General features: G+C 39.0%; 2 protein-coding genes across 5 annotated transcripts; both read left to right on the top strand.

The window, feature by feature from the left end:
• The first annotated feature begins 7453 nt into the window (after positions 1-7453).
• On the top strand, positions 7454-8130 carry LOC148361860 (uncharacterized). Its single transcript, XM_088342942.1, has one exon. The coding sequence runs from the start codon at positions 7454-7456 to the stop codon at positions 8111-8113; it is 660 nt and encodes a 219-aa protein (XP_088199068.1). The 3' UTR covers positions 8114-8130.
• Positions 8131-9569: 1439 nt separating this feature from the next.
• fip1l1b (FIP1 like 1b (S. cerevisiae)) lies at positions 9570-21724 on the top strand. 4 transcript variants are annotated; one of them, XM_088342666.1, is made up of 16 exons: positions 9570-9852; positions 10183-10235; positions 10579-10677; positions 10753-10871; positions 10969-11033; positions 11115-11225; positions 11307-11437; positions 11533-11651; positions 11874-11927; positions 14801-14900; positions 14984-15140; positions 16205-16286; positions 18507-18556; positions 18634-18835; positions 20322-20468; positions 21316-21724. In XM_088342666.1, exons 1-16 carry the CDS (start codon positions 9771-9773, stop codon positions 21455-21457), a joined length of 1713 nt encoding a protein of 570 aa, XP_088198792.1. In that variant the 5' UTR covers positions 9570-9770; the 3' UTR covers positions 21458-21724. The 4 variants fall into 4 exon arrangements, with proteins under 4 accessions (XP_088198792.1, XP_088198794.1, XP_088198791.1 ...); XM_088342665.1 differs by having other exon boundaries at positions 9571-9852; positions 21313-21724; XM_088342667.1 differs by having other exon boundaries at positions 9572-9852; positions 10183-10234; positions 10599-10677; positions 21313-21724.
• The last annotated feature ends 1884 nt before the right edge of the window (positions 21725-23608 follow it).

The raw sequence follows: 23608 nt of genomic DNA, 5'->3' as shown, positions 1-23608 counted from the left end.
ACAGAAAGTCAATCTCTTAACGAGCCGCAGCTGGCACAACACGGGTGGGGCCAATTGGGCACAATGGCAACCATGACAAGTGTGGCTTAATTGAATGAATGAATGAATGGATGAATAAAACGTTATTCCGTACATGAAAAAAATTAAAGAAAACAACAAGTCGAAAAAAACAAAAAAATGTTAACGTAACATGACCAAAAAGAATTCGGCATATGCTTATTCAATCCTACCCCATCGACTTCCTTAATACTTTCTTACAGCTATATTTCCTGTATATTCAGCCGGATGTGGGATTCCATCGGCCCGGTATTGCAGTTCTGAATTTGTGTACTATCTATGAAGTGTTGCAGTACCACCGGTATCGATGTAATAGCTCTGGATTTGTGCAAAATCAATGAAGTTACAATTGATTGAATGAAGGACATTTAGTTCCAATCGATTTCTGCAATCGGGAGATGGAATAAGAGCTTGCTCTGTCCACTCCACGCATCGGAACCATCCACGCAGTACCTCCGGGAACGGTGCTTTCGCACTGATCGCAGCAAGGCTTTAGGGCAGGGGTCGGGAACCTTTTTGACTCAAAGAGCCATAAAAGCAAAAAATATTAATTTTATTTTGGGAAAGAGCCACACCATATATTATGAGACAAATTTACTAAATTGCTAAACCCGCGCCCCAGACAAAAGCTTAGTCTTCAGCACATTTATTTTTGATGATTTGATAAAAATTATGAAAAGAGAATAATGCCAGAGCCCCTGTCCCAAATTCAACAAACAGACCACTTTAAACTTGTCTCTTTCTTGCAATTCCTCAAGATCGGTTAAACTCCTTTTGACCCTTTTTTTCATACATATTGGTTTCAAAACCAGATGCAAGCATTTATTTTGTAAAAACGTCACAACATTCTGAGAATAGGGAGCCTTATGTGCTTACCTTTGGCGAGAGATGGGAGGGAATGCTTGTACTTTTTGCATAGCTCCACCCATCTCTCCCACTCACCCAATCAAATGACTAAGTTCTCTTCCGGTGTTTTGGCGTATTTACAGTGTGACACCTTGACTGTAAATTGTAGTGAAAAACGTGCCCTATATATACTGCGAAGTGTTTCCTTTGCATTTAGCTTTGGTTTGGCTTTACATGTACCTAAAAAGGATAGACAATCCCGGTTTTGAACAAGATGGAGAAATTTTGCATGCAATCAAATTGGTCTCTGAGCCACAGATACTCATAGAAAGAGCCATATATGGCTCGCGAGCCATAGGTTCCCGACCCCTGCTTTAGGGCTAGGACCTCAGCTTGGCCTCTTGGCTGAGAGCAAGTGTCTCGGCCCCTTGGCTTTGTAGCGTATTATGATTTGACCGATAACGGATAATGGATAATTGATAAAGAATATAGGACAATAAACCTTACAAATCTACCCCCCAAATATACATATCTACATTAGTTCTTTGGATGCACAGTCACTTCATTATCATCATCATCGACACCACCATCACTTTTTTACCGTCATCATCATCATCATTATTGCTGTCTCCATATATATTTTTAGCATACTACATAATAAGAGTATACAGTATGTTATCATAACAATAATTCTCATTGGTGCTCATGGTGACAACTGACTGTTTTGTTGTATGTGTTGTCCATCGTACAAAGTATCTCCCACTTGTCTGCCCTAACTATGAGTTGTGCAAGTATGTCTCTTTTGTGTTCTTATTAAAGGTTATCTCCATGTGATTCTGTCTCCATTTATTTAGTTTTTGTTTAGTTTTCACCATCATTAGCAACATATTTATTGACCTCATTGTTTTGTTTGTAATTATAGATCAAGATTGTAATTAATTTGTATAACATAATGGTGACAGCAATATAATAACAATAACAACGTTCAACAATAACATTAGGAGTAGTCATAGTTGATGATAACAATAACAATAACAACAACAACAACAAAAATAATACTCATTAATAGTTATAATAATAAGCTTAATTATTAGCTTGGCCTGTCTATTGAGTGTATAAGGCTTCTCCTCCAACATTATTTGGATATACCAAAAATACTACTACTAATAACAATAATAGTCACATAGTTATTATCATCATCATGATAATAGTTATAAGTATACTAGATAAGTTAGTAGTTTTACCTATCTATTAACTGCATAATGCTACTTATCAATAAATATCATTCACATGAATAATAATGACAATAATAACAATAGTGATAGTAACAGTTAATATCAGTTATAATAATAATTACAATAATATTAACAATAATGACATGGTTGATCATTGGCTTAAGCCATCCATTTGTTATATAATAGTTCTAATTTCTTAATATCATTCAGACCCCATTTTCTTCCTCTCTGTACTTTAACAATATAGTTTCTTTTGTATCTAGATTTGAACAGGTGAATAATTGGATATTGTTTGAGCTCATTCTGTAATTTGTTCCAAAGTTTCACTCCATATACAGACACACACACTTTTCCTTGTGGTTCTCATCGGTTGGATATTGAAGTTACTACATCCCCTCAAGTTATAGCTTCGTTCTTTTCGTATGAATAATTTTTGGATGTTCTCTGACAGCCCAACTTGGTTGTAAAGGGGAAAACTCCACTAGATCAAATGGGTAGACCGCAGAAATAAAATATTGGTGTGATCGTAGTATCCTGCCTTATGTATAGTGCTTATTGAACATATTTGGAGTACAGAAAGGGGATGGAGTTAACTTTTGTAATAATTGCCCTAGACTTCTGCAGTTTGTTAAATATGGCAAAACGAGAGAATAATATAATACATACAATACATTATAGTTGAAAATAATTTGGCTTTATTAATAATTGAAATTCTTTTAGATACCTTAGTTTGTATGTGTCTTATGTGTGTTTTCCAATTTAATTTACTGTCTATTGTAGCTCCTAAAAATGTATTTTCTGCTACAGTGTCTATGGCAACACCATCCATATTCAAAGCCAGGTCTAGATTTGCCTTGTGATTACTAAAGAATATAACTCTAGTTTTATTGAAATTGGAAGATAATTTATTTATGTTTTTCCATGTTTTAAGGTCATTTCATATACTGTTTTTTTTTTTACTAAATTCATGTAATTATCATTAGAATAGAAAATGTTAGTGTCATTTGCAAACATGACTAATTTTAATAGTTTTGAAACCTTAAATATATCGTTAATATATCAATTGAATAGCTTTGTACCCTGGATTGCGCTATTATTGACAAAATAATTTAATGCACTGCAGATCATTGTACATATATTTTAACTCAAATGACAACTTGATAAATACAGATACAATTTTTCATATTAAAGATTATTTATTCTATTTAACAATAGTATGTTTAATTTATTTTCATGACAAAAAAATGTGTTTAAGTAATAATGTTTTTCTCATTTTACAGGAACAGTAATTTAGAACTTTAGGAAAAGAAGTGATGGGCTCCAGGACCCTCCACTACCCTAGTGAGGATAAGCAGTGCAGAAGATGGATGGATGGATGGAAAAGAAGTAAAAACATAATGGTAGTATTAAACAATATTAGTAAAACATAATGGGACATTTGTGTAAAAATCATTGAATATAGTTTGGTTAAAGGTAAGGTGTCCTTAAAAAAATTTACAATTAAATATTTTCCCTATTTAGGATGTGTTAACAATGCCCAACTGAGTTCAAAGAGCATTTGTGTATATTTTTTCACCGTGCCTATCTGCTTTTATCTTACTTTTATCATCAGTGTTTCGGCCACAGATCGCATTAGGCTGGAAGAAAGGAGGCAGAGAGAATGGGGAGGGAAAGTGATTTTGAACGCGCGCTCGAGGTTACCTTTTATGGTAGGATGAAAATGGTGAGAGTAAAAAAGGACTGTTTTAAATACAATATAAATTCCAACTCAAACCCAAAAAAACATGAAAAAAAAGAAAAAAAGAAGAGTTTATTCGAGCATATTTAAGAGAGACACGTACGTGCACACACCATACAAGCAGCTTGACAAAGGCTGCAATGATGTTTTCAGCCAGAAGATTGCGTCAGCAAGTATAATATTTTGAAGTTACGAACAACACCTTTTAAAGTGTTGTCATGATGAAAAATTCAACTGCATTCCAAATGAAGTATCTTAACTGTGAATTTATTTTACTCCATTTCCTGCAGGAAAAAAGCCAGCACTAGATGAAAACCAAAGACGGCCATGATACAACCACCCATTAAGATAAGCAACCGCACGTGTAATCCACGGATGTGGATTGACGACTTGCCGGGCAGTTTTGCACATATCTGAGTAACCTATTATCAACGTGTAGAATTATACTGATAGGCCTGTGATCGTACCCGGCCAAGATAAACCTGATTAGCATTGATTTCGCTGTAAAATGCGATAATCCACCGTACCAGCGGAGAGTGGCCTAACGATGTGAGGTAGGGGAGAAATTGAAAGATGAAAAAGGAATGGAAGAGTTGTGTTATAGCACAGTTCCACCCAACACTGCACAGTCGACCAGTGTTTTTCAACCTTTTTTGACAAAAGACACATTTTTTTTTTTTACAAGAAAAAAAATCTCAAAGAACACCGTTCGTGGAAAATGTTCAAAGATGAAATGCCAGTACCAGTTTCATGTCGTTGTTTTGTAACTTAAATTAGCATGTTGCCTAACTGACAGTATAAGTATTAGCTCGTTACAGTATAACTGTACGGGTCAGGTGTATCGACATTTCGTTCTGTGTGCATGGTTACAAAAAATGACAATAAAAGTGAATTCTATTCTATTCTATACAGTATAAGTATAAGTACTTTGAAAATACTGTTGGAAAGGGCTGTATAAATACATTTACATTTACTGGTACATAAAGTTTTGATCATCATTTGCGATCACTGTGGGTCAGAGGTAAACCAAGTTATTCATTCTGGTTAATAATTTTGCTGTAATATGGGATTGTATTATATTTTAACCTATTCTTCAGGTTTTGCAAGATTTGTTATCTTTTTTTCTAGGAAAATAACAATAACTTAAAATGAGCAAAAATGATTTGCTAGTGGAACAAAACATGTTTTACTGTCAGAGACAAGAAACGGAGACAGGAACCACTTGCGTTCGTTTTACTCGCTCTATTTAGAAGGAGGAAGAGGCTTGCACCCGCGATCCGGTGATCGTCGGTCACGGGTAGCAGATCGCTTGGAATGCGGAAGTGGCGAGCGAAGGCAGTGTCAAGAGCGGGGGGAAGAACAGATGGCCGGGACGGAGGAGCAGAAACGTAATCGGATTCAGAAAAAGAGGTCGGCGCCGGGAAACAAACAGGAATCAGGACAGGATTCAGTCAGGGGTCAAAAAGTGCTTGCCTAGCTAGGGCTGAGGTTCGCAGACAAACTGACAATCGTTGACTGAAAGACAGGGGTTTAAAAAGAGATCAGCAGCCAATCAGCGTCCGAGGCCGTTGGCGCCAACGGAGCATACTCAGGTGCCCCGCATCAGTACTCATGACATTTTACTATGTTCTAACTTTTTTCAGTAAAAATATCAAGGTAATATTTCAATTATGTGTAGGACTTTTAATTTATTCCATTTATTTTTCTTATTTTCTCTTGGACGATGTTAAAGAGCTTCATAAAAAACTGAATGAGTTATTAAACATTTGTACCTGTGCTATATCATGAGCAGAACAAGACAAAGTAAAATGCTGCCACCTACAGGTATGAATGAATGTTACCGTTGGATGAGCAGTGAAAAAGCTATGTTGTATTTAAATAGTAATTAAAAAAATATGTAATAATTAAATCGGGCAATTTCCTGAAACCTATAATAAAATAATAAAACCGGGCAAATTCCTTCGGCACACTAGGCAGGGTCACACGGAACACTAGCGTGCATTTCCTCCCACGATCCCTTACGCTCTCTTCGTTCAGTTCAGAATTTTGTGTGCTTCGTGAAGACTTTGCGAGTCAGCAATTTGATACTGAGTTTTTTTGTACTTTATCCATTCCTTACGGGTCCGAAAGGTTGCAGTGAAGCTAAAGGGAGAAGCAAAAACATGATGACCATGGAAACAAAGCTTTCAATGATCAAGAAATACAAAGAAGGCACACTAATTGTTACTCTTAGCAATATGGCTGTAACCAATTGACAATAAGAACAAGATGATTGCCGACAAAATGTCTTCTAAGGGCATGACAAACCTCTCATGTGAAAGTTTCAAAATCAGTTTTCGTTTTAATCCGCCATGTCCTTACCCGTTAACTCCACTGTACCAGCTCAAGTCATGTCAAACCAAAGGTAAATAAAATGTCATTTTTCCTTTACATGTATATTTATCTAAATTATTATTTATTCATATAGATATATATTACATATAAGCAGCACTTACCATATATTATTTTAATTCTTATTTTGAATATGTATACCCAGTTTAAATGTTTATACCTGGGGTACCGGGGGTTCGGTTGCATTCGCTATTTACCAAAAGTCTCTATCACTGCTGTACAGCAATTTCACTTTACAACACCCCACCTCAGAGGGGATTAATGTTGTAACCCAGGGGTCTCTTATATTGCACAGGCACTTTAAGCCACTTCCGTTTACCCAAATTATATAAAAAGTGAGTATTTTCTTTTAAGAGACGGTCTGCTGATCAAGTTCCCTCATTTAAATTGCGTAGGTGAATCTGCTAGTGTAAATAATCTTCTCACATCTGCCGTTCCCACTTGAGTATAATGTTTCATTGGTAAACTTTCGTTTAGGGAATGTCATAATCTTCTTTTCCATACATTCCTTCTCTTTTGCATTCACCTCCTTTGTTTGTGGTTGTTTGACTCCATAACACGGTTCGCTACACTTAAATGGGTGTCAAGACCCAGATTACTAAAATATGAAAGAGATGGAGGAATGAGAGTGGGGAGAGAAAACGTATGAAATAAATTTAATTTGAGCTCTGATCAGTTTAGCGTTGCCCTTCCTTACCCCTCCCTGCATTTCTCTCGTGCATGTTAGCTCAGTAAACACAATTCCCTCAGAGATGCACTTGTAAGTCAATTGGAACGTGACATGCGATAACCACCGCGTGACAATAGAGTGCTTCGAGGTCCTAAGATTACCCACAATGCATTGCTGGTGGCCATTTTGGAAGTCCACAAAGCTTTTCACTTCATTGTTATTGTTCAGCGAACCAGTTAGATTCTACATTGTAATGCCGAATACGTGCGTTATTTTTGGCTGTTGTAGCCGAGGGGAAAAGGGTGGGAAGGGCTTCTTTAGACTTCCGAAGTGTGTTTACAATCAGGGGATTGAAGCTCAGGAGAAAAGTGAACAGCGAAGACGAATGTGGCTGGCAGCTATCAACCGGTCGAATTTGCCAAAGCTTGACTGTGTTCGTGTTTGTTCTGACCACTTTCTGACAGGTAAATTGAATTATTTATGATGTAGAAATAAATTTTAAAAAGGTTATGGGACATGTGTACTTCATGTACATCTGTCGACACCAATCATTTAGTTCGATGGCCATCCCGTGAAGAATTACAAGACACTATGCCTAGGGTGTTCGGGAAGTATTTTCGAAGGAAAATAACATGCATCATTGACTGTTTCGAAATATTTATTGACAGACCTTCAAACATGACAGCACGAGCCCAATCAGGGTCATCATACAAACACCATAACACTGCCAAATATTTAATTGCTTTGACGCCACAAGGAACTGTCCGTTTTATTTCACGTGGCTGGGGAGGCAGGGTTAGTGACAAACATCTTGCTGCTAACTGCAACTTTATGAAAAACATTGTTCATGGTGATGTGATTTTAGCAGATCGTGGATTTGACATTCGAGAACTTGTTGGACTCGTAGGTGCGGAGGTGCTGTTTCCAGCCTTTAAGAGAGGAAAAGATCAACTCTCAGCAACGGAAGTGGAAAACACAAGAAAAATTGCCAATGTTAGAATACATGTCGAGAGAGTGATTGGGACTGTAAGACAGAAGTATGCCATCCTTGGTGGTAATTGTCCCATTGACTATCTCATCAATAAGACTGGAGATGAACATTGTTATTTAGATAAAATTGTTCATGTATGTTGTGCCTTAACAAACATGTGCCCCTCTGTGGTTCCTTTTGAATAAAAAACAATTATGTGTCATTGAATGTTCTGTTTTATGTTTAAAGAAGAAAAAGTTGTCACTTTAAACAAGTATATACCAAGAATACATAGTAAATGTGCATTTCATCCACTTTGATGAGATATTTCTTCTCTCTCAGTGGATAACATTATTAAATAACTACTTCACCATACACATGTATCAAACAAACATGAAGTATGCGCTGTTTGCAATTGTATTTATTTTCAATCCTTGTTTGGATGAAAGGCTCATAATTAACACCTTTAATTTACAATGGCTGAGGGGGGCGGGATAGCGTTTTGAGTTTCAGTGTAGTATCATCTTGGCAACTTGGGTGGAAAATAAGATAGTTAACAAGTTCGATGTAAGTCACACACGGCAACAAATCGGGATCAGACTTCCAGTCCTTGTTTTTAATTTTGTAGGGATCCAATTTTCCAATAAAATGCAACTTCGCAGCGTACCGCTCGCGTGCTTGCTTGTCTAAACTCTCCACGTAGTTTTCCATAGTGTTGATGGACAAAATCCGTACACAAACGAAGCTAGTTGAGTAAATAAATAGACAAACTGAGTAAATATTTGCTCCTCTCGCTATCACCGCTTGTAATCGACAGACTTCCAAGATGGCGGCACGAAGCCGTGTTACTATTTTTAGCACAAAGCGCGGAGCCCTCTATATTACATTTTTGATATTCATCTCACACAGCACTGCATTAAAAGACTAATCGTCACGGTGCTAATGGCTAAAGTGATGGAGGAAAGAAAAAAAGCACGCCGTAAGAGAATCCACAAATTTCAAATGCCAATTAGTAAGAAGCTAAAGTGGTCCATCTTAACTGGTCATAAGCCATAAATGTGTTTAAAAAGCATTACTAGGGGGCCACTTCTGGTGCAAAAGGCTACCACAACAGCAAAGACGTGAGGCCACTTTAATGATGACTTGCTTTGTGAAGTCACAATAGACGTTTCATGGAAAAAAAAACTTTTACTTTGAAAAACTTAAAATACATTTGAATATCACATGCTACAATAGAAATTCCAGAAAACAGATTTTAAACAAGACATATGGGAACAAACACATAAAAAGAGCATTGTACAGTACTGCAGTGATTTTGTGTGCCTTGAGAGATCGTCAGGTGTGCCGTGAGGAATTATCCAATGTCACTTTTTAAAATGTAAAATTGTATAAAACATTTATGAATCATTTTCTGCAAATATTATTTCATCGTCAAGTGTCTGTGCTGTAAAAACTGGGGGTATTACAAATTATATTGTAATTAAACATACTGTTCAGTGTCATTTTATAACATTTTTGGTTAGTGGTGTGCCGCAAATATTTTCCAATGTAAAAAACGTGCCCTGGCTCCAAAAAAAGTTAAAAAACACTGCAGTACTGTATAGAGTTTAGAAAGTTGGCCGCTTGGGGCACTGTCTCTTATCTACTCTACACAAAACCATCAAGTCGTTACCATTACAGCCGAAAGCGCTCCTTCAATTACTTCCGGTTTCTCCCTCCCTCGCTAACGGGACAGAATGAATCTATGAATTTGTTTTTCTCCCTCACACTTCCCAAATAAAAGGTGAACTCTAATGCGTGTGCCTCCACCGAGTAGTATTGTTTAGCCTCGTTCCAGTTAAGCAGCTTTGAAGATTTGGTAACATGTCCACGGCCGAAGAAGCGGACAAAACGGCCACCACTGATGCTAGCGGTGGGGACGAGGAGGAAGAATGGTTGTATGGAGGTAATGAAGCTGTCTTACCCTCTAACATAAGCACTTTGGTTAAATTTGGGTGTTATTTAAAGTCATAACTGTGTGATAGATACTCACATTTTAAGGTGTTGGATACAATAAAGTCAAAATAGTGAGGCCGGCAATTAGCTTAGCTTGGCTAATCAGTATATGGCTAATTTGGCCGCGTGATACTGCCAGTTCATTATTATGATTTATCTTAAATCGACTGTACAATTCAGTCTTAATTTTCCAGCTTGGACAGTCGTGTTTGATTACATTGTTGATGGACAAAAAAAATGTTGTAAGTGTACCAAATCGATACATACCCTTTCCCCCCAGATGAAAATGAAAGCAAGGAAGAAGAGGAAGCTAAACCAGATGCTGACAACAGGTAACTTCACTTGATTTGCCCAAGAAAACTTCTGAGAAAAACCGCTTGGTATTCTTTTTTTGAAAGGATACATTTGATGCAGAAACTTCACTTTTTTTTGCATCTGTGATACATCCAATATCGAAATAACGCATTTTTAAACACAAGCGCAATTTGCTTGCAAAATAACATTTTTTTCCAAGAAAACTGATCTGATGCATTAAAAATGCATGAACTTTGTAAGAACTGTCATACCATCTCGGTCACCATGATGATCGCGTATCTTCTGAGGACAGCGTTCCTGCAGAGGTTCACCGTGCATGTTACACACTCATGTGTTTATGTTCCCATCGATATTCAGGACAACCTTTCATTTGATCCATAGTGCTCCTGCTGACGTTCCTACCGAGGCTCCAACTGAAGAAGCAGCCGAGCATGCCACAGGAAATGGCGTGATGTCCGAGGTATCCCTCTTACACGTTGATAAGCATCAGTAGTTGAAATGCAGTCACTTTTCAACCCTTTTTTTCCCGAATAAGTCTCAAGGCATTGAAGACACTGTAGACGATGATGGGGAGAGTGATAGCGACAGCGACGATGATGATGATGACGTCCGCGTCACCATTGGAGACATTAAAACAGGGCCTCCACAATACGCGTATGCTTTTAAATCGCTATGGACATTCTCAAAAAATTCTTGACAAACTTGTGGTTTTGCCTATTTGATGTTGTCCTTGGTTGTTTATTTCCAACAGACCTTATGGTGCTCCACCGGTCAATCTCAACATCAAAACGCCTGGCTCCAGACCTTATGGACAGGGTTAGAGCTTTGTCTTGTCCAAATTGTTGATAAGTCATAAGCAAACTCCATTATTAACATGTTTTGGTGGTTTATTTTTAGTAACCCCAAAACTAAAAGGAGTCGATCTTGATGCTCCCGGTAACATTAATGGCGTCTCGGTGTTGGAAGTGGATATGGAGTCTTTCGAGGAGAAGCCATGGCGGAAACCAGGTATGTTTTCTGTGGTGATTAGGATTAAATTAACATTCAGCTTTCAATCAAACACAACTTATTGATGAATGATATTCTCAGGTGCGGATTTGTCGGACTACTTCAACTATGGCTTTAATGAAGACACGTGGAAAAATTATTGCGAAAAACAAAAGCGATTGCGCACAGGCATGGAAGTCTCAAACGTTGGCTCGGCCACAAGTAAAATTACTGTAAGTGCATTTAGGGGCCTGTCAATATCAAAGTCCTTTTATTTGTCTTTTGAAGAACATCGATGTTCATTTTTTTGTCTTGCTTTCTTTAAAAGGTCCAACAAGGCAGGACAGGCAATGACAAGGAGATACCCAGTCTTGCTCTTCACACTTCCAAATCGGACTTCACATCTCCAATCAGCCTGTACAAGTCTACAAGCAGTCAGGTCCCCAGGTACCCTGAATGCCTTTATTTTTCCATTTTTAAGTATGATAAGACGATAGATGCTGATTTCGTTTTCCAACAGAGAACATGGTAAATAAATAAAGTACGTCAGATGACTTAAATGTGAAAGCGAAGTGTTAACATGAAAAAAAAGGGGAAAGCATTTGAAGAAAGACCTCTTCATCTCTGTGTTGATGTCTGTTACTCTCATATCCTTTACCCCCCTGGTAGGATCTCCCCCCCTCCATGGACTGGCCCGCCTGTCCAGGACATGTCCTATTATAAGTAAGTGGGCCCGGCTTTGTCCCATTTGGGAAACGGAGAAAAAAAAAGTATGTCACGGATGCTTCATGCTTGGCATATGGCCACTTTCTGTAAATTAATTTGGAACTCCCATTTTACGCCTCCCACAAATCAAATTTAATATCACAATTTTTTTACATCCTTTTTTTTCCTGAGAAGATGACAGTACTGTAGTGCCTCTTTCCGCCGTATGGCGCTGTGAGAGGTATACCAGCATCCACCCCGAAGAAGAAATCCGGCTTCTACTTACTGGTTTGTGTGTAATCATAACAATGTGTACTGTGTCGCTAGCACGCTAAGAACCTAGACGTTTTTATTGTTTAATATCTCGTGCACCCATTCAATATGGTAGGTGTAAAGATTAAAGAAGAGGCGAGCCATTTCTTTTGAAGCAAAAGTAGAATAGGAAAGTATTATGCGGTTGAGAAATTGGTCTGAACGCTTTTTTTCGGCCACTTTTTACCACGGAGGAAGACCTCTTGAAGCACATCTCCGAAAAGTAAGTTAAACCTTACTTTATTCCACTTTCATTTCAAAAGAAACGGCTCGCCTCTTCATTACACTTTACACCAACCAATCAATTGGATGCACAAGATATTATACAATAAAAATGTCAAAGTTCTTAGCGCGCTGGAGATTCAATACAGTATGTTTACACACTAACTAGGAAGTTGAAGCCGGATTTCTTCAGGGTGGATGCTGGGTGACCTCTCACAGCGCCACGCACGTGGCGGAAAGAAGCATGACAGTACTGTCCTCTACTCGGAAAAAGGTGCACACAATACAAATTATAACTTATGTCCGGACATTTTTTGACATCCCAAAAAAATGTTTGTATCTACTGTTTTTAGTAAGTAGGGGAGCGTCTGTATTCGAGACGTGGGGTGACAAGGCTATAGACGAGGATGGCGGTTGTGTGAGGGTGAGGGAGGGCCGAAGATGGTTGATTGAGCGGAGGTGAAAGTAAGCTGACCGGGTGATGTTATTTATATGAGAGTTGATGGCCTGGTCACACGGGCATATCGCAGCTGAATCACGGCCAGAAATTTCTGCCCGTGAAGCAGACGCTTTTGGACGCTTTGAGCTCACGATACAGACGCGATACAGCCGTGCTTTACACGCGGTAAGAAATTCACACGCAGTTGGCCGCGCGAAAAAGTTTTCCGCTGCTCAAAAATGTTGACCAAGGGTAACCGCGGGCGGCACAGCAATGCAGCCGCGGTTACCCGCGATAAGGACGCGGAACAGTCGCCGGCCAATTTTGCACATTTTCCACCACGGGCAAAAAAAAAATCGCAAACTTTTACCCGCGATACAGACGCGAAAGGCTGTGTGACCGAGCCTTAAGAGAGGATGGATCTGGTGCAGATATGAAGTAGTTCAGTTTTATTGCTGTGTAGTTTGAGAAATTTGACAGTGAACCATGATTTTACTTCATAAAGGCGAAGTTAAGGTTGGGTGGTGGGAGTATGGAGTTGGGTTTGCAGGTAGGGCAAATTTGGGTGTCATCCGCAAAGCATTGTAAGGAAATATGGAACATCCGTAGGATATGGCCTAGGGGGAGTAGGTAGGTTATAAAGAGGAGGGGCCACAGGACAGAGCCCTTGGGCAGACCTGTGGTGACTGGAGAGGGGTCAGAGAAAATTATAATGAACCTACCACCGTAAGCTATTTTCAGAACCGGTCCCCAGTCTACTCGGGTGTTCGTAGTTTGGTGACCCTTGATGTGGGTTTCAAGAAAGGAGCCATAAAACAAATTTTACTTGACAATGACGTTTTACCTAGTCAACATTTTGTCAGAACAAAAGCTAGTCTCTAATTCAAAGGACCAGAACACTAATGCTAGTAGTGGCAAAGCTTGCCGTGAATGCTAGTTGCCACTGCTAGCAGCTGTGTCAGCAAAGCTAACCGCTAATGTGGCTACTGCCCGCATCAGATAGAAAATGGTTTTAATCCAGTCCCAGAAAATACAGGTCACAGGGTTTCTGCACATCCTTAGTCTTAAAAGACATTTAATTCATTAGTCCAAAATTAAGGCCTTGATTGGCATTAAAATGTCTTAAATCCAATTTTCTAAAATTTAAAAATATTTGGAAACAATAGTATTTATTTGTTAAATTTACAAAATATTTTTGTTTAACCATGCATCATGATAAAAATGCTTCATAAATGTAGCAGAAGAGTTCTATGAATTTAGTAGTTTTCTACCAGTTTTGACTGATGATCCATAATGTACTGTAAACATTGTTTTTTATGACTAAAACTTTGAGTGTTATGGTTTTTAGATGAAAAGTTTTTAAATGAACCAAAATGTGATTTAAATAAAAAATGTTTAAAACAGCCTCAATTAGTACGTGTTTGTTTTTTTTGTTTCAATTGTGAGTTTTGTTTAGTCGACTTTATCTTACGTTTGATTTCAAAAGTCTTAAATTTCACTTGCCTTAAGCTGTAGGAACCCTTGGGTAAAAACAATTGATTTTGTTACCATCTGCAATGAAAAGTTTCAACTGATTTTGAATATTCAACCCTCACATTAAATGAATCATTCTCCTGAAAAAGGTAATCCTTGATAAAGTTTCACTAATGAAATCCTGACGGCGTTGTGCGTCTGTTGGTGATTAGAGAGCGATGTAAAGCAAAGATATGGTATCAAATACAACTTCTGTGATAAACTAAAGTTTCAATAATTGAAAACTGTTCCAACCAATTTACTCACTTGTCCACTTTTGCCAGTTGTCCAATGGATGAATACTTTGACCCGTCTTAAGTTAAAAAAAATATGCAGCCTGAAGAAATTAAAGAAAACCACTCTGTTAAGCTTGATGAGTAATTCAATGCCTCTGCTCTGTTCCCAGGAAGACGTCCGGTACTATCGATGTGATTGGTGGAGGGACAGCCACCATCAGCAGGGTGGAGGGGCGACGCAGACACAATCTTGAGGGCAATAACATCCAGGTAACTGCGATACTTCTTGTCACGCAAATCTGAATTTCTCATTTTTAACACTTCAAACAAGTCTCGTTTTGTTTTTTATTCAGGTGATCTCTGAACACTCAACATCAGACGGTGATCCCAATACTGCAAAAATGCCAACATTCTTCCCACCTGGACCGTTGCCTCCAAATATGCCCCCGCCTCCCTTCCTCCCACCGCCTCCTAATGTCAGCTCGGCGCCCCCGCTCATCCCGCCGCCTCGTAAGTTAGAGCTGCCTGTTAACTTGCACATAGGGCTGCAACTAACGACTATTTTAATAGTCGATGACTCACAAACTATTGAAACGATTAGTCAAATCGTAGGATAATCATAATCTTTTTCTTAAATTGAGTATGATGTAATGATGTGGCAAATGATAATAAACACAAGAAAAATTGGTACAATGGAAAGTACATCAAAACTAATTGGTCACAATGCTCGGTCGGTAGACATAAATCTATGTATAAACCATTGTCTATTTTTAGGGACAGGCAAATAAATCGTCAATTAAAATCAAGTAAACATATTTATCCGTGTAAACAAAGAAGAGGCTCATTAGTAGCAGTAGAACAGTAAACACAAAGATGTGCATTTTTGAAGTACATTCAGTGGTCAACTGCAAAGTCTATTACAAAAGTACCTAATAATTCTCAACAGTTAGAAATCAAATTATTTTGACAACTGACATGTGTTGTTTTTAAAGTTTTGGTATTTGGTATTTGTTCTTCATACTGCATGCATTTAATTTCAAATTTGTTTGCCTGGCATAACGCTCTAGCTCTCCTAAATAGCAAAATTTGCATATAAAATCTACAATGTATGTCATCAAAACCATATTTGCTTGAATGTTACTTGCCGAGGCGAGTCAGACGGTTTTGTTCAACTGTTCTCTTAAAATATTTGTGCATCACCAGGTATTGTCATGATACAAAAGGTCTGATATGAAAACTTTGCAAGCAGTCCTTTAATTCACTGCATTTGGGCTAAAATGCTGCCAAAGTTTTGGATGCGCATACTTGATATTGACGCCATCATTACTTTATGTTAACGCTCGAGACAAGCTACGGTCCATAAGCAAATCGCAACAGAGATTATAATCATGTGGTGATGCCTCACTGTTTTTGGAAAAAAAAAAAACACATGTCTAGCGACAATAGTAGACAATAAAATTCATTGTCGACTATTTCGATTATGGGTTTTTGGCAATAATTTTTACAGTCCTACCTGCGGATGAAGAGGAATGACCATTGTTCTGTTTTTTTTTTCCCTTTTGTGTCTCTTTCAGGGTTGCCCATCACTGTTCCGCCACCTGGGTTTCCTCCTCCTCCAAGTGGTCCCCCACCTTCACTCATTCCCACGCTGGACGGGTAAAACGACACCGTGTGATATTTTTGCTTTAAAAACGCATTGAGGTTTTAGGACATGCTTGCATTGTTCAACCCAGTCAATATCATGAGCATCTTAAACTAATCACACTAAAAACCCTGCGCACACCTGGCAGCAACCGTGTATAATGGGGGCGCCAGTAGGTCAGGAGGTATAGCGCTCGTCTTGGGGGGGGTGTTGCGTAGGAGTCGGATTTGGGCTTAACACCGGCTCGGGAGCTTTTATACCCGTGGTCCACACGAGAAAATGACGCAGAAATGACGCGATGAGGAAGCGGAACAGTCTCTGGCGTGTTTTGCGGGCATACCACCGATGAACAGCAGGTTGGCCAATTTTGCGCATTTTCCATTGCGGGCAACCACGGGCAAAAAAAAAAAAACCACAAAATTTTAGCCGTGATTTAGCCGCAAATGTCTGTGTGACCGGCCCCTTACATGGCTGCACGGCGGCTATTGGGAAATGTGAAGCACACTGTAAAGCGCTTTGGGAAGTCTTGACTTGAAAAGCGCTATATTAATGCAGATTAAATGCACATTAATGCTACAGGCGTCATTTGGCGTCAGGTGTGCCAGGGTACCTTTTGGTGGGAAACATTGCGGAGCCAATGGCGTCGAGTGTCAAACATGGGATAATTTTGGTGCTCTGTCACCAAATTCCTCAAGTGTGCGCCGCACCAAGGAATATGGCGAGCTGCCCTTTTTCTCAACACCTGCGGTGTGAATACCAAACACCGCTGTGACGTCTGGAAAGATTCATGATGCCCTTCTAGAGGAGAAATTAGTTAATTCTTTGCCAACATTATTCATATAATACCTCTTGTGAGCAAACACGTTGGGTTTGACTGTACAGTAATCCCTCTGTTATTGTGGTTAATTAGGAACAGAACCCCCGCAAATAGTAGTAGTACCGTTGCACCTTCATAAAACCCCGTTACGATTGCGAATATACAACTGTAGCAAAATAACAACTACAAACCTACGAATAAAAAGAAGGAATTGGAGTTCGAATATTGTATCAAATTGCAGTAAATGAATGGTCTTTCTTGTCATCAAACAATAGTACAACAAAATGAAGTGCTTCTCCTCTCACTGCAAAAAAATGATTCAAAGACCAGCTGGCTGGCTGCACGTAAGAATGAACTCGTTTTCCATGAGTTATAGCTCCAATTCGTCAATGTTATGGGTCATGGATCTGCTGTTGTGGAGTTACAGTTTTAGCAGGGGTGGCTTAAAAGAGTTGTTACCCTATCTCCAACAGTAGGTCAGACCTGCACCCTCAGTATTTCCTTCTCCTCGGTGCCGTCTTAGTCACTTCCCAGACCTTATAACAATCCACGAGAACGCGCTAGTGATTATCATTTTTCTCTGCGCTCTTCTGACTTTCTACAGTGTCGTAGATTTAATTGATTAATTTCTCTGTAATATAACAGCCATGCACCCGTGTCGAGATACAAAATAATTTTGGGGTGGAATTTCCCTTGTTGGCTAGGTCATTCACTTGTAGAAGACCAAACTGATTGCTTGTTTAAAAAAAAAGTGATCCTGGCCAAATTTGTTCTGGCCCGAAAGGGTAGAATGTCTGTCTGGAGAAGCTGATTAGTCAGCAAAATCAATGTCAAGCCAGGTTTTTTTTTTTTTTGGCAGTTTTAAAATCTAGGGTGACCTACCTGTCTGTGAAATATGTTGGTCACATTTAAACTCATTCCTTCTTTTATTGGGTGGGCAGACACACAAACAGCCAAACAGATACATACTTGGATCCAAAACGAAAACGTTATCACAACCCTCGCTTTGCTCGCAGTTGATAAAAACACATTGTGTTGTAATCTGGTACTATTCTCCTCAGTATGGTTGCCCTGGCGCTGTAATTTAGAAAAATAGGGGCCCACTTTTTACGCGACACATCCTTCATCTGCGTTTTCTTTCGGCACAGTAGTAAATATGTGTTCATCTTTGTAATCACCATCTTGAATGGTCACATGATCCGAAAACACATGACCTAAACAATTAGGTGTGCCGGGGCACGGCGCTTTTTGCATTCTGCAGCCTAAAGCGTTGATGCTAAATTCACTACACAGTTGGTGCCAGGTGTGCGCTTTAGGTAGCACAATTGGACTTCATGTTTTCATTTTTATTTTTTGCAGTTTGCCACGTTAATGAAATGTGGAAAATTACTCAGCTGTGTTATATCTCTTTCTGCAGTCACGGAGGTTACGACGGACGCGGCCTGCCCCCTTATCCCTTCCCGCAAGGTAAATAACTTGGAATGGCATCTTGTACAGATTTCATTGACGGATTACCATTAGACACGAAAATCTAATATCTCCAGGTGCATACCCTCCCCCCATGGTTGGAGGTGTGCCAACTCCCTGGCCACCTTTGATGGACAACTCTAAGCCTTGGGAGTACTATTCCCGCCGGGAAGACAAGCGCGACAAGGACAGAGATCGTCCCCGAGAGAGGACGCATGAGAGGGAGCGAGACCGGGAGAGAGAACGAGATCACAGCCCTGCGATGATGGGTTATACGAGGTGAGATGAAAAACAAAAAAGATGTGAATCACATGTTAGGTGGTTCTTCAAGCCTAGAGAAAATAATTTTATGGGTCCAAAAAAACATCTAGTATCAAGCAAAACCCATCAAAGCAGAGATGCTTTTCAGCGTTTTTTTATTTTTGATTGGCTGCATTATTGCGTGTTTTAAATTATGGAAATAATTTATACGATTGGATTCACTACACTCAAGGATGTAAGGGGACCATGGATGCGTATTATCATCAAATGTCATGGCTGCAAGCCGTTTTTTTTGGTGAGCTAGCCCGGCTTTATATTTTTTGGGTATCTTGTTTAAGACTGATCTGGGTGTTTCTGTGTTGAGCATATTTTGGATACCAGCAGTTTAAGCTTTTCAACGATATGCGGCATGACTGGTGACATTGTGCAGACATTGTGTCTGTATGTGCTTGAGACACGTATTTACTTCTCAACAGTCCGTCAATACGTTAAGGGCTTAATAGAGTTTGACTGACGTATCTGGCTGTTTTGTTGACATTCCTACTGTAGCCCCTTATAGTCCGGTGCGCCTTATGTATGGCAAATATGACAAAAGACTATTTTCGAGGGGATTTGTCTTATAATCTGATGCGTCTATAGTGCAGAAAATACGGTACATAGTTTGGATCTGGTATAAACAAAACAAAAATGTGGAAATGTTGTTGAATTATCTTCTATAATCTTTGCTGTAGTTTTCCGCACAAATACCACAATGTCTTCAACCCCGAAAAATGCATTTTGCCAATCCTGTTTTTTAGTTCTAAAAGCACCACAAACATTTCTGATAGCTTTATCAAAAACATTTTAATATCGGTTGAGCCATCAAATTTTCTTTTTTTTATTTGGAACATGAATTAGTTGTGTTTAACAAGTGGTATGTACAATTTGGGGAAATTATTTTTAATCTTTAACATATTTGTTTATTTTTATATACAATTTTTCTGTACTCATTTTTTACTTTCATCAACCTATAAAATCTATTTTTCCAATCCTCACTGCACACCTTTTCAATCATTTTCAAATGTATTGCCATTTTAATTAGAACATAAATTAGTGCTCTTAAAAAGATTAAAAATCAATTATTTTATCAGAAAAAATGACAATTCTCATGTTTTAATAAGAGTAGCATATTTTCAAAAAGATAGGCCAATCAGGGAAACCCCAAAACAAGAAAATTAAGCCTGATTTATGTACTGACTTGTAATTCCTTACACCCTTCGTTTGTATTGTTTCAAATGTCCAGCATGGCTGCAGATATGTGATTACTTTATTTTTTTGCAGAGAACCACCAGAGGGTGCCTTCCTATATGTTTGTTTTGAATGTTTCTTCCACATAGTGTTAAATATGAGACAAAATACTTTAACACCTACACGTGTCTTAAAAGATAGTCTGGGTAAAACTATCATACATTTATGATTTTTTATTTTATTTTTAAAATTGTCTTAATCCTATTCTCTGCTACAGTGATGAGGAGCGCTACCGTTACCGAGAGTACCAGGAACGCGGTTACGGGGATCGCCACCGTGAGCGTGCAAGCCGTGAGAAGGAGGACCGACACCGTGAGAGGCGACATAGGGAAAAAGACGAAGGACGCCACAAGTCGTCTCGCAGGTACGGCAACTCTTCACCATCGCAATCTCGTCTCTCAGTTTCAGCGCCAACATTTTGCCCATAATCCATACAATAGACCCTCGGGATACTACATTCAAAGCATTCAGTGCCATAGCGTAATATGTTTTCAGAAGCATCGTCTCTGATTGCCAAAATATGTTTTGTATTCATTTTAATAAACGATTATAAAGGGTTTGGCAAAGCTAATCAGTAAGTATCAACCCTCTGGAAATGATTCCAGTATGAAAAATCCAGGCTTAATCTTTTGTCTTCAGTGCAATGTCCCAGAGGTTTGTGTGTGTGGTGCCTCCTGTAGATGACTGAAACACAATGTGGCTTGACAGAATTCAATATTTTGTTGACTTGTACAATGTATGATAACATATTTACCCTATGCTCTTTTCACTTTTTTAACCCTCGACCCATAATTTTCATGCCGGCATTGTCACTGTTTGCCAAACACGTTGCTGTTCTTTGATTTTCACACCCTTAGGGCGTTTCTGCTTTTGTAACCTAAATTTATTTAAAAGAAAGGGCCCAGGGAATGGCTTTTAGAACAGGTTGAAATTTCTTACCTGAGGTTTGGCTTCTCCTCTTCTCCTTGCAAGTTCTAAATCCATTGATCTATCCATCCATCTATTATCTGCACAGCTTATGCTCAGTAGGATCGCGGGGGACCTGGAGCCCATCCCAGCTATCTTCGGGCAGTGGGCCAGGGACATTGGTTTATTCTCTCTGTATTTTTAGGTTTTACTATACTTAAAACGTATCAGTACCTTCCATTTGTGCCTCTAACTTTTTACTTCTAGTACCTCATTGTTTTCCTCTCTTGTGTTTCCAATAGCAGCAGCAGCAGGAGGCGGCACGACAGTGAAGAGGCTGACAGCCACCGGAGACACAAACACAAGAAGAGCAAGAGAAGCAAGGAGGGAAAGGAGGCCAGCGAGGACATGGGAGCCGACCAAGAGAACCAGGAAGCCATGGAGTGAGCCAAACCTTCCCAATTACCTCCTTTTCCTCCACCCTCTCCTCCTTCCACTGTTTGCTTGCCGTCGCTTGCCGGGAAAAACCATTATGGCGACTGTTTGGAATTTTTCCACAACTGGATAAAGTCATTGCCTCAATCTCCTTCGGTTCATCCTCCCATTTAGCTCTTTAGTTTTCCTGTCACAATGATTTATGTTGTGTATGAAAACAGCTGTTAGTTTCCTGATTATGTCAATTTCAATTAAAAAAAAACAACACATTTTTGATAATTTGTCTCATCTGGATTGATTTTGGAAATAGTGAATGTCTTTTGCTCTTGGATGATATAATCATTATAATAATAATAATAATTATTAGTCCATTATCAGCATTCATGTCGCAAAAAAAGCTTTATTTGTTCCTGCTTTTTGTAGGAAGTATAGATATTTGACCATTAATTGATGAATGACGATAGGCTAGTTCAGGGGTGGCCAACCCGCGGCTCTCGAGCCGCATGCGGCTCTTGAACTAGTTTCATGCGGCTCTTTAGGAGCTGTTATAAACTGGTTTAATGCGGCTCTTTCGAAGCTGTAACATGACATGCATCAAGAATGTTTAGCCGGCACTGTAATTTGCCTTCCCTACAGCTAGATGGCACTCCGACAATGAATGTCTGTTTTAGTGACGTAAAACGAGCGACGAGAAAATATTTGTTTGACAAAATGTATTGTAGTCAATTTATGTGAAATTACCTCTTGAAATGGCAGGTAAAAAGGCACGGCCAAACTAAAATATGAAGAAGAACACAGGACGTTTTTGCCAGAATAGGAGAGTTTATATTATTTTATTGAACGTAATGGCAAGCCTATCTGCCTTATACGTAACGCGGCATTAGCACATTTCAAAGCTTCAAATCTTCAGCGTCAATTCAGTGCACTCCACCCTAACATCGAACAGGAATTTCCAAAAGGGACTGAACTTAGTAAGAAAAAGTTGTTGACTACGAAAAGCAAAGCAGAAAAACAGTTGCATTTCTTTCAAAAAAAATATGAAACACTCTGAGACCGTAACGCTTGCTTCTTATCAGTTAGCTTGGAACATAGCACGGGCTAAAAAGCTATACAACGAAAGAGAATTCATTAAAAATGCGTCATTGACGCCTTTGAAATCTTGGCTCCTGTAGACAACAAACTAAAACAGAGCAAATCAGATGTTCAACTGTCTCGCCACAGTATGGAACGAAGAATATCCGATATTAATGCAGCTGTTGAATAACAGTTGCACACTGACCTGCAAACAAACTAACTGCAAGAGCTACGGATGGAGCGCCAGCCATCATCGGATCAATGAACAGGCTTGTGGGACTGTACAAAGCTGATCAAACATTTCCAGACTTTTGGGATTTCCACTGCATCATCCACAGGGAGCAACTCGTGTCTAAATCACTCAAATTTGACAACGTCATGAAACCTGTGATGGAAATCGTCAACTTCATCTGCATACATAGAATAGAATATGCCTTTATTGTCATTGTTACAACATGGGATATGCTGAGACATAATAATAATAATAATAATTTCCTTTGTATTGTCATTCTTTGTAAGAACGAAATGTGCGCTTAACCGGAGGATATTCAGGAATATCATCGCTGAACTGGACCAAGGACTTCCAGGTGACCTGCCGCTGCACTGCACTGTGAGGTGGCTGTCAAAAAGCCAGGTACTATCTCGCTTCTTTGAGCTTTTGGATCCAGTGAAACTTCATGGAAGAGAAGGACAAGGACTATCCCAAGCTCTCAGACCTCAAGTCGATAATGGATCTGGAACAGTGCTCACAATGTTAACTGTTGAAAATTATTGATATTATCATGTTGGTGTGGTTATTTTCATCAGATCTAGTCGAGTAGAGATTTGTGTATGCGTGCGTACATGATTAAAAGATGTTTATGTGTATAATGTGGCTTTTTAGTAACAAAGAAAAAAAATAATCAACTCGCCCCCGTTAACAACTATGATGTGGCTCTTTGTAGTAACACAGACGAAAAATTGGCTCTTAGTCGCTGAATGGTTGGCCACCCCTGGGCTAGTTGATAGATTATAAAAAAAACACTAATCCTTCATGTACATGTTTCTTATTTCAACGGCAGATACGGGGCTTGTTATTTTTTATTGTAT

This window comes from Urocampus carinirostris, chromosome 8, assembly GCF_059441175.1.
Source record: "Urocampus carinirostris isolate Australia breed hairy pipefish chromosome 8, RoL_Ucar_1.0, whole genome shotgun sequence".
NCBI classification, from domain to species: Eukaryota; Metazoa; Chordata; class Actinopteri; order Syngnathiformes; family Syngnathidae; genus Urocampus; species Urocampus carinirostris.
Note: the sequence above shows the minus strand (reverse complement) of the source record. Positions and strands in the feature narration are given on the sequence as shown.

Excerpts from the sequence above, each read along its gene's own strand:
- fip1l1b (XM_088342665.1), top strand. The coding sequence starts at position 9,771 with ATGTCCACGGCCGAAGAAGCGGACAAAACGGCCACCACTGATGCTAGC. Across the intron at positions 11,438-11,532 it reads CGGCCACAAGTAAAATTACT|GTCCAACAAGGCAGGACAGG; the intron begins GTAAGTGCATTT and ends TTTCTTTAAAAG. Across the intron at positions 16,287-18,506 it reads CTCATTCCCACGCTGGACGG|TCACGGAGGTTACGACGGAC; the intron begins GTAAAACGACAC and ends CTCTTTCTGCAG.
- LOC148361860 (XM_088342942.1), top strand. The coding sequence starts at position 7,454 with ATGTGTACTTCATGTACATCTGTCGACACCAATCATTTAGTTCGATGG.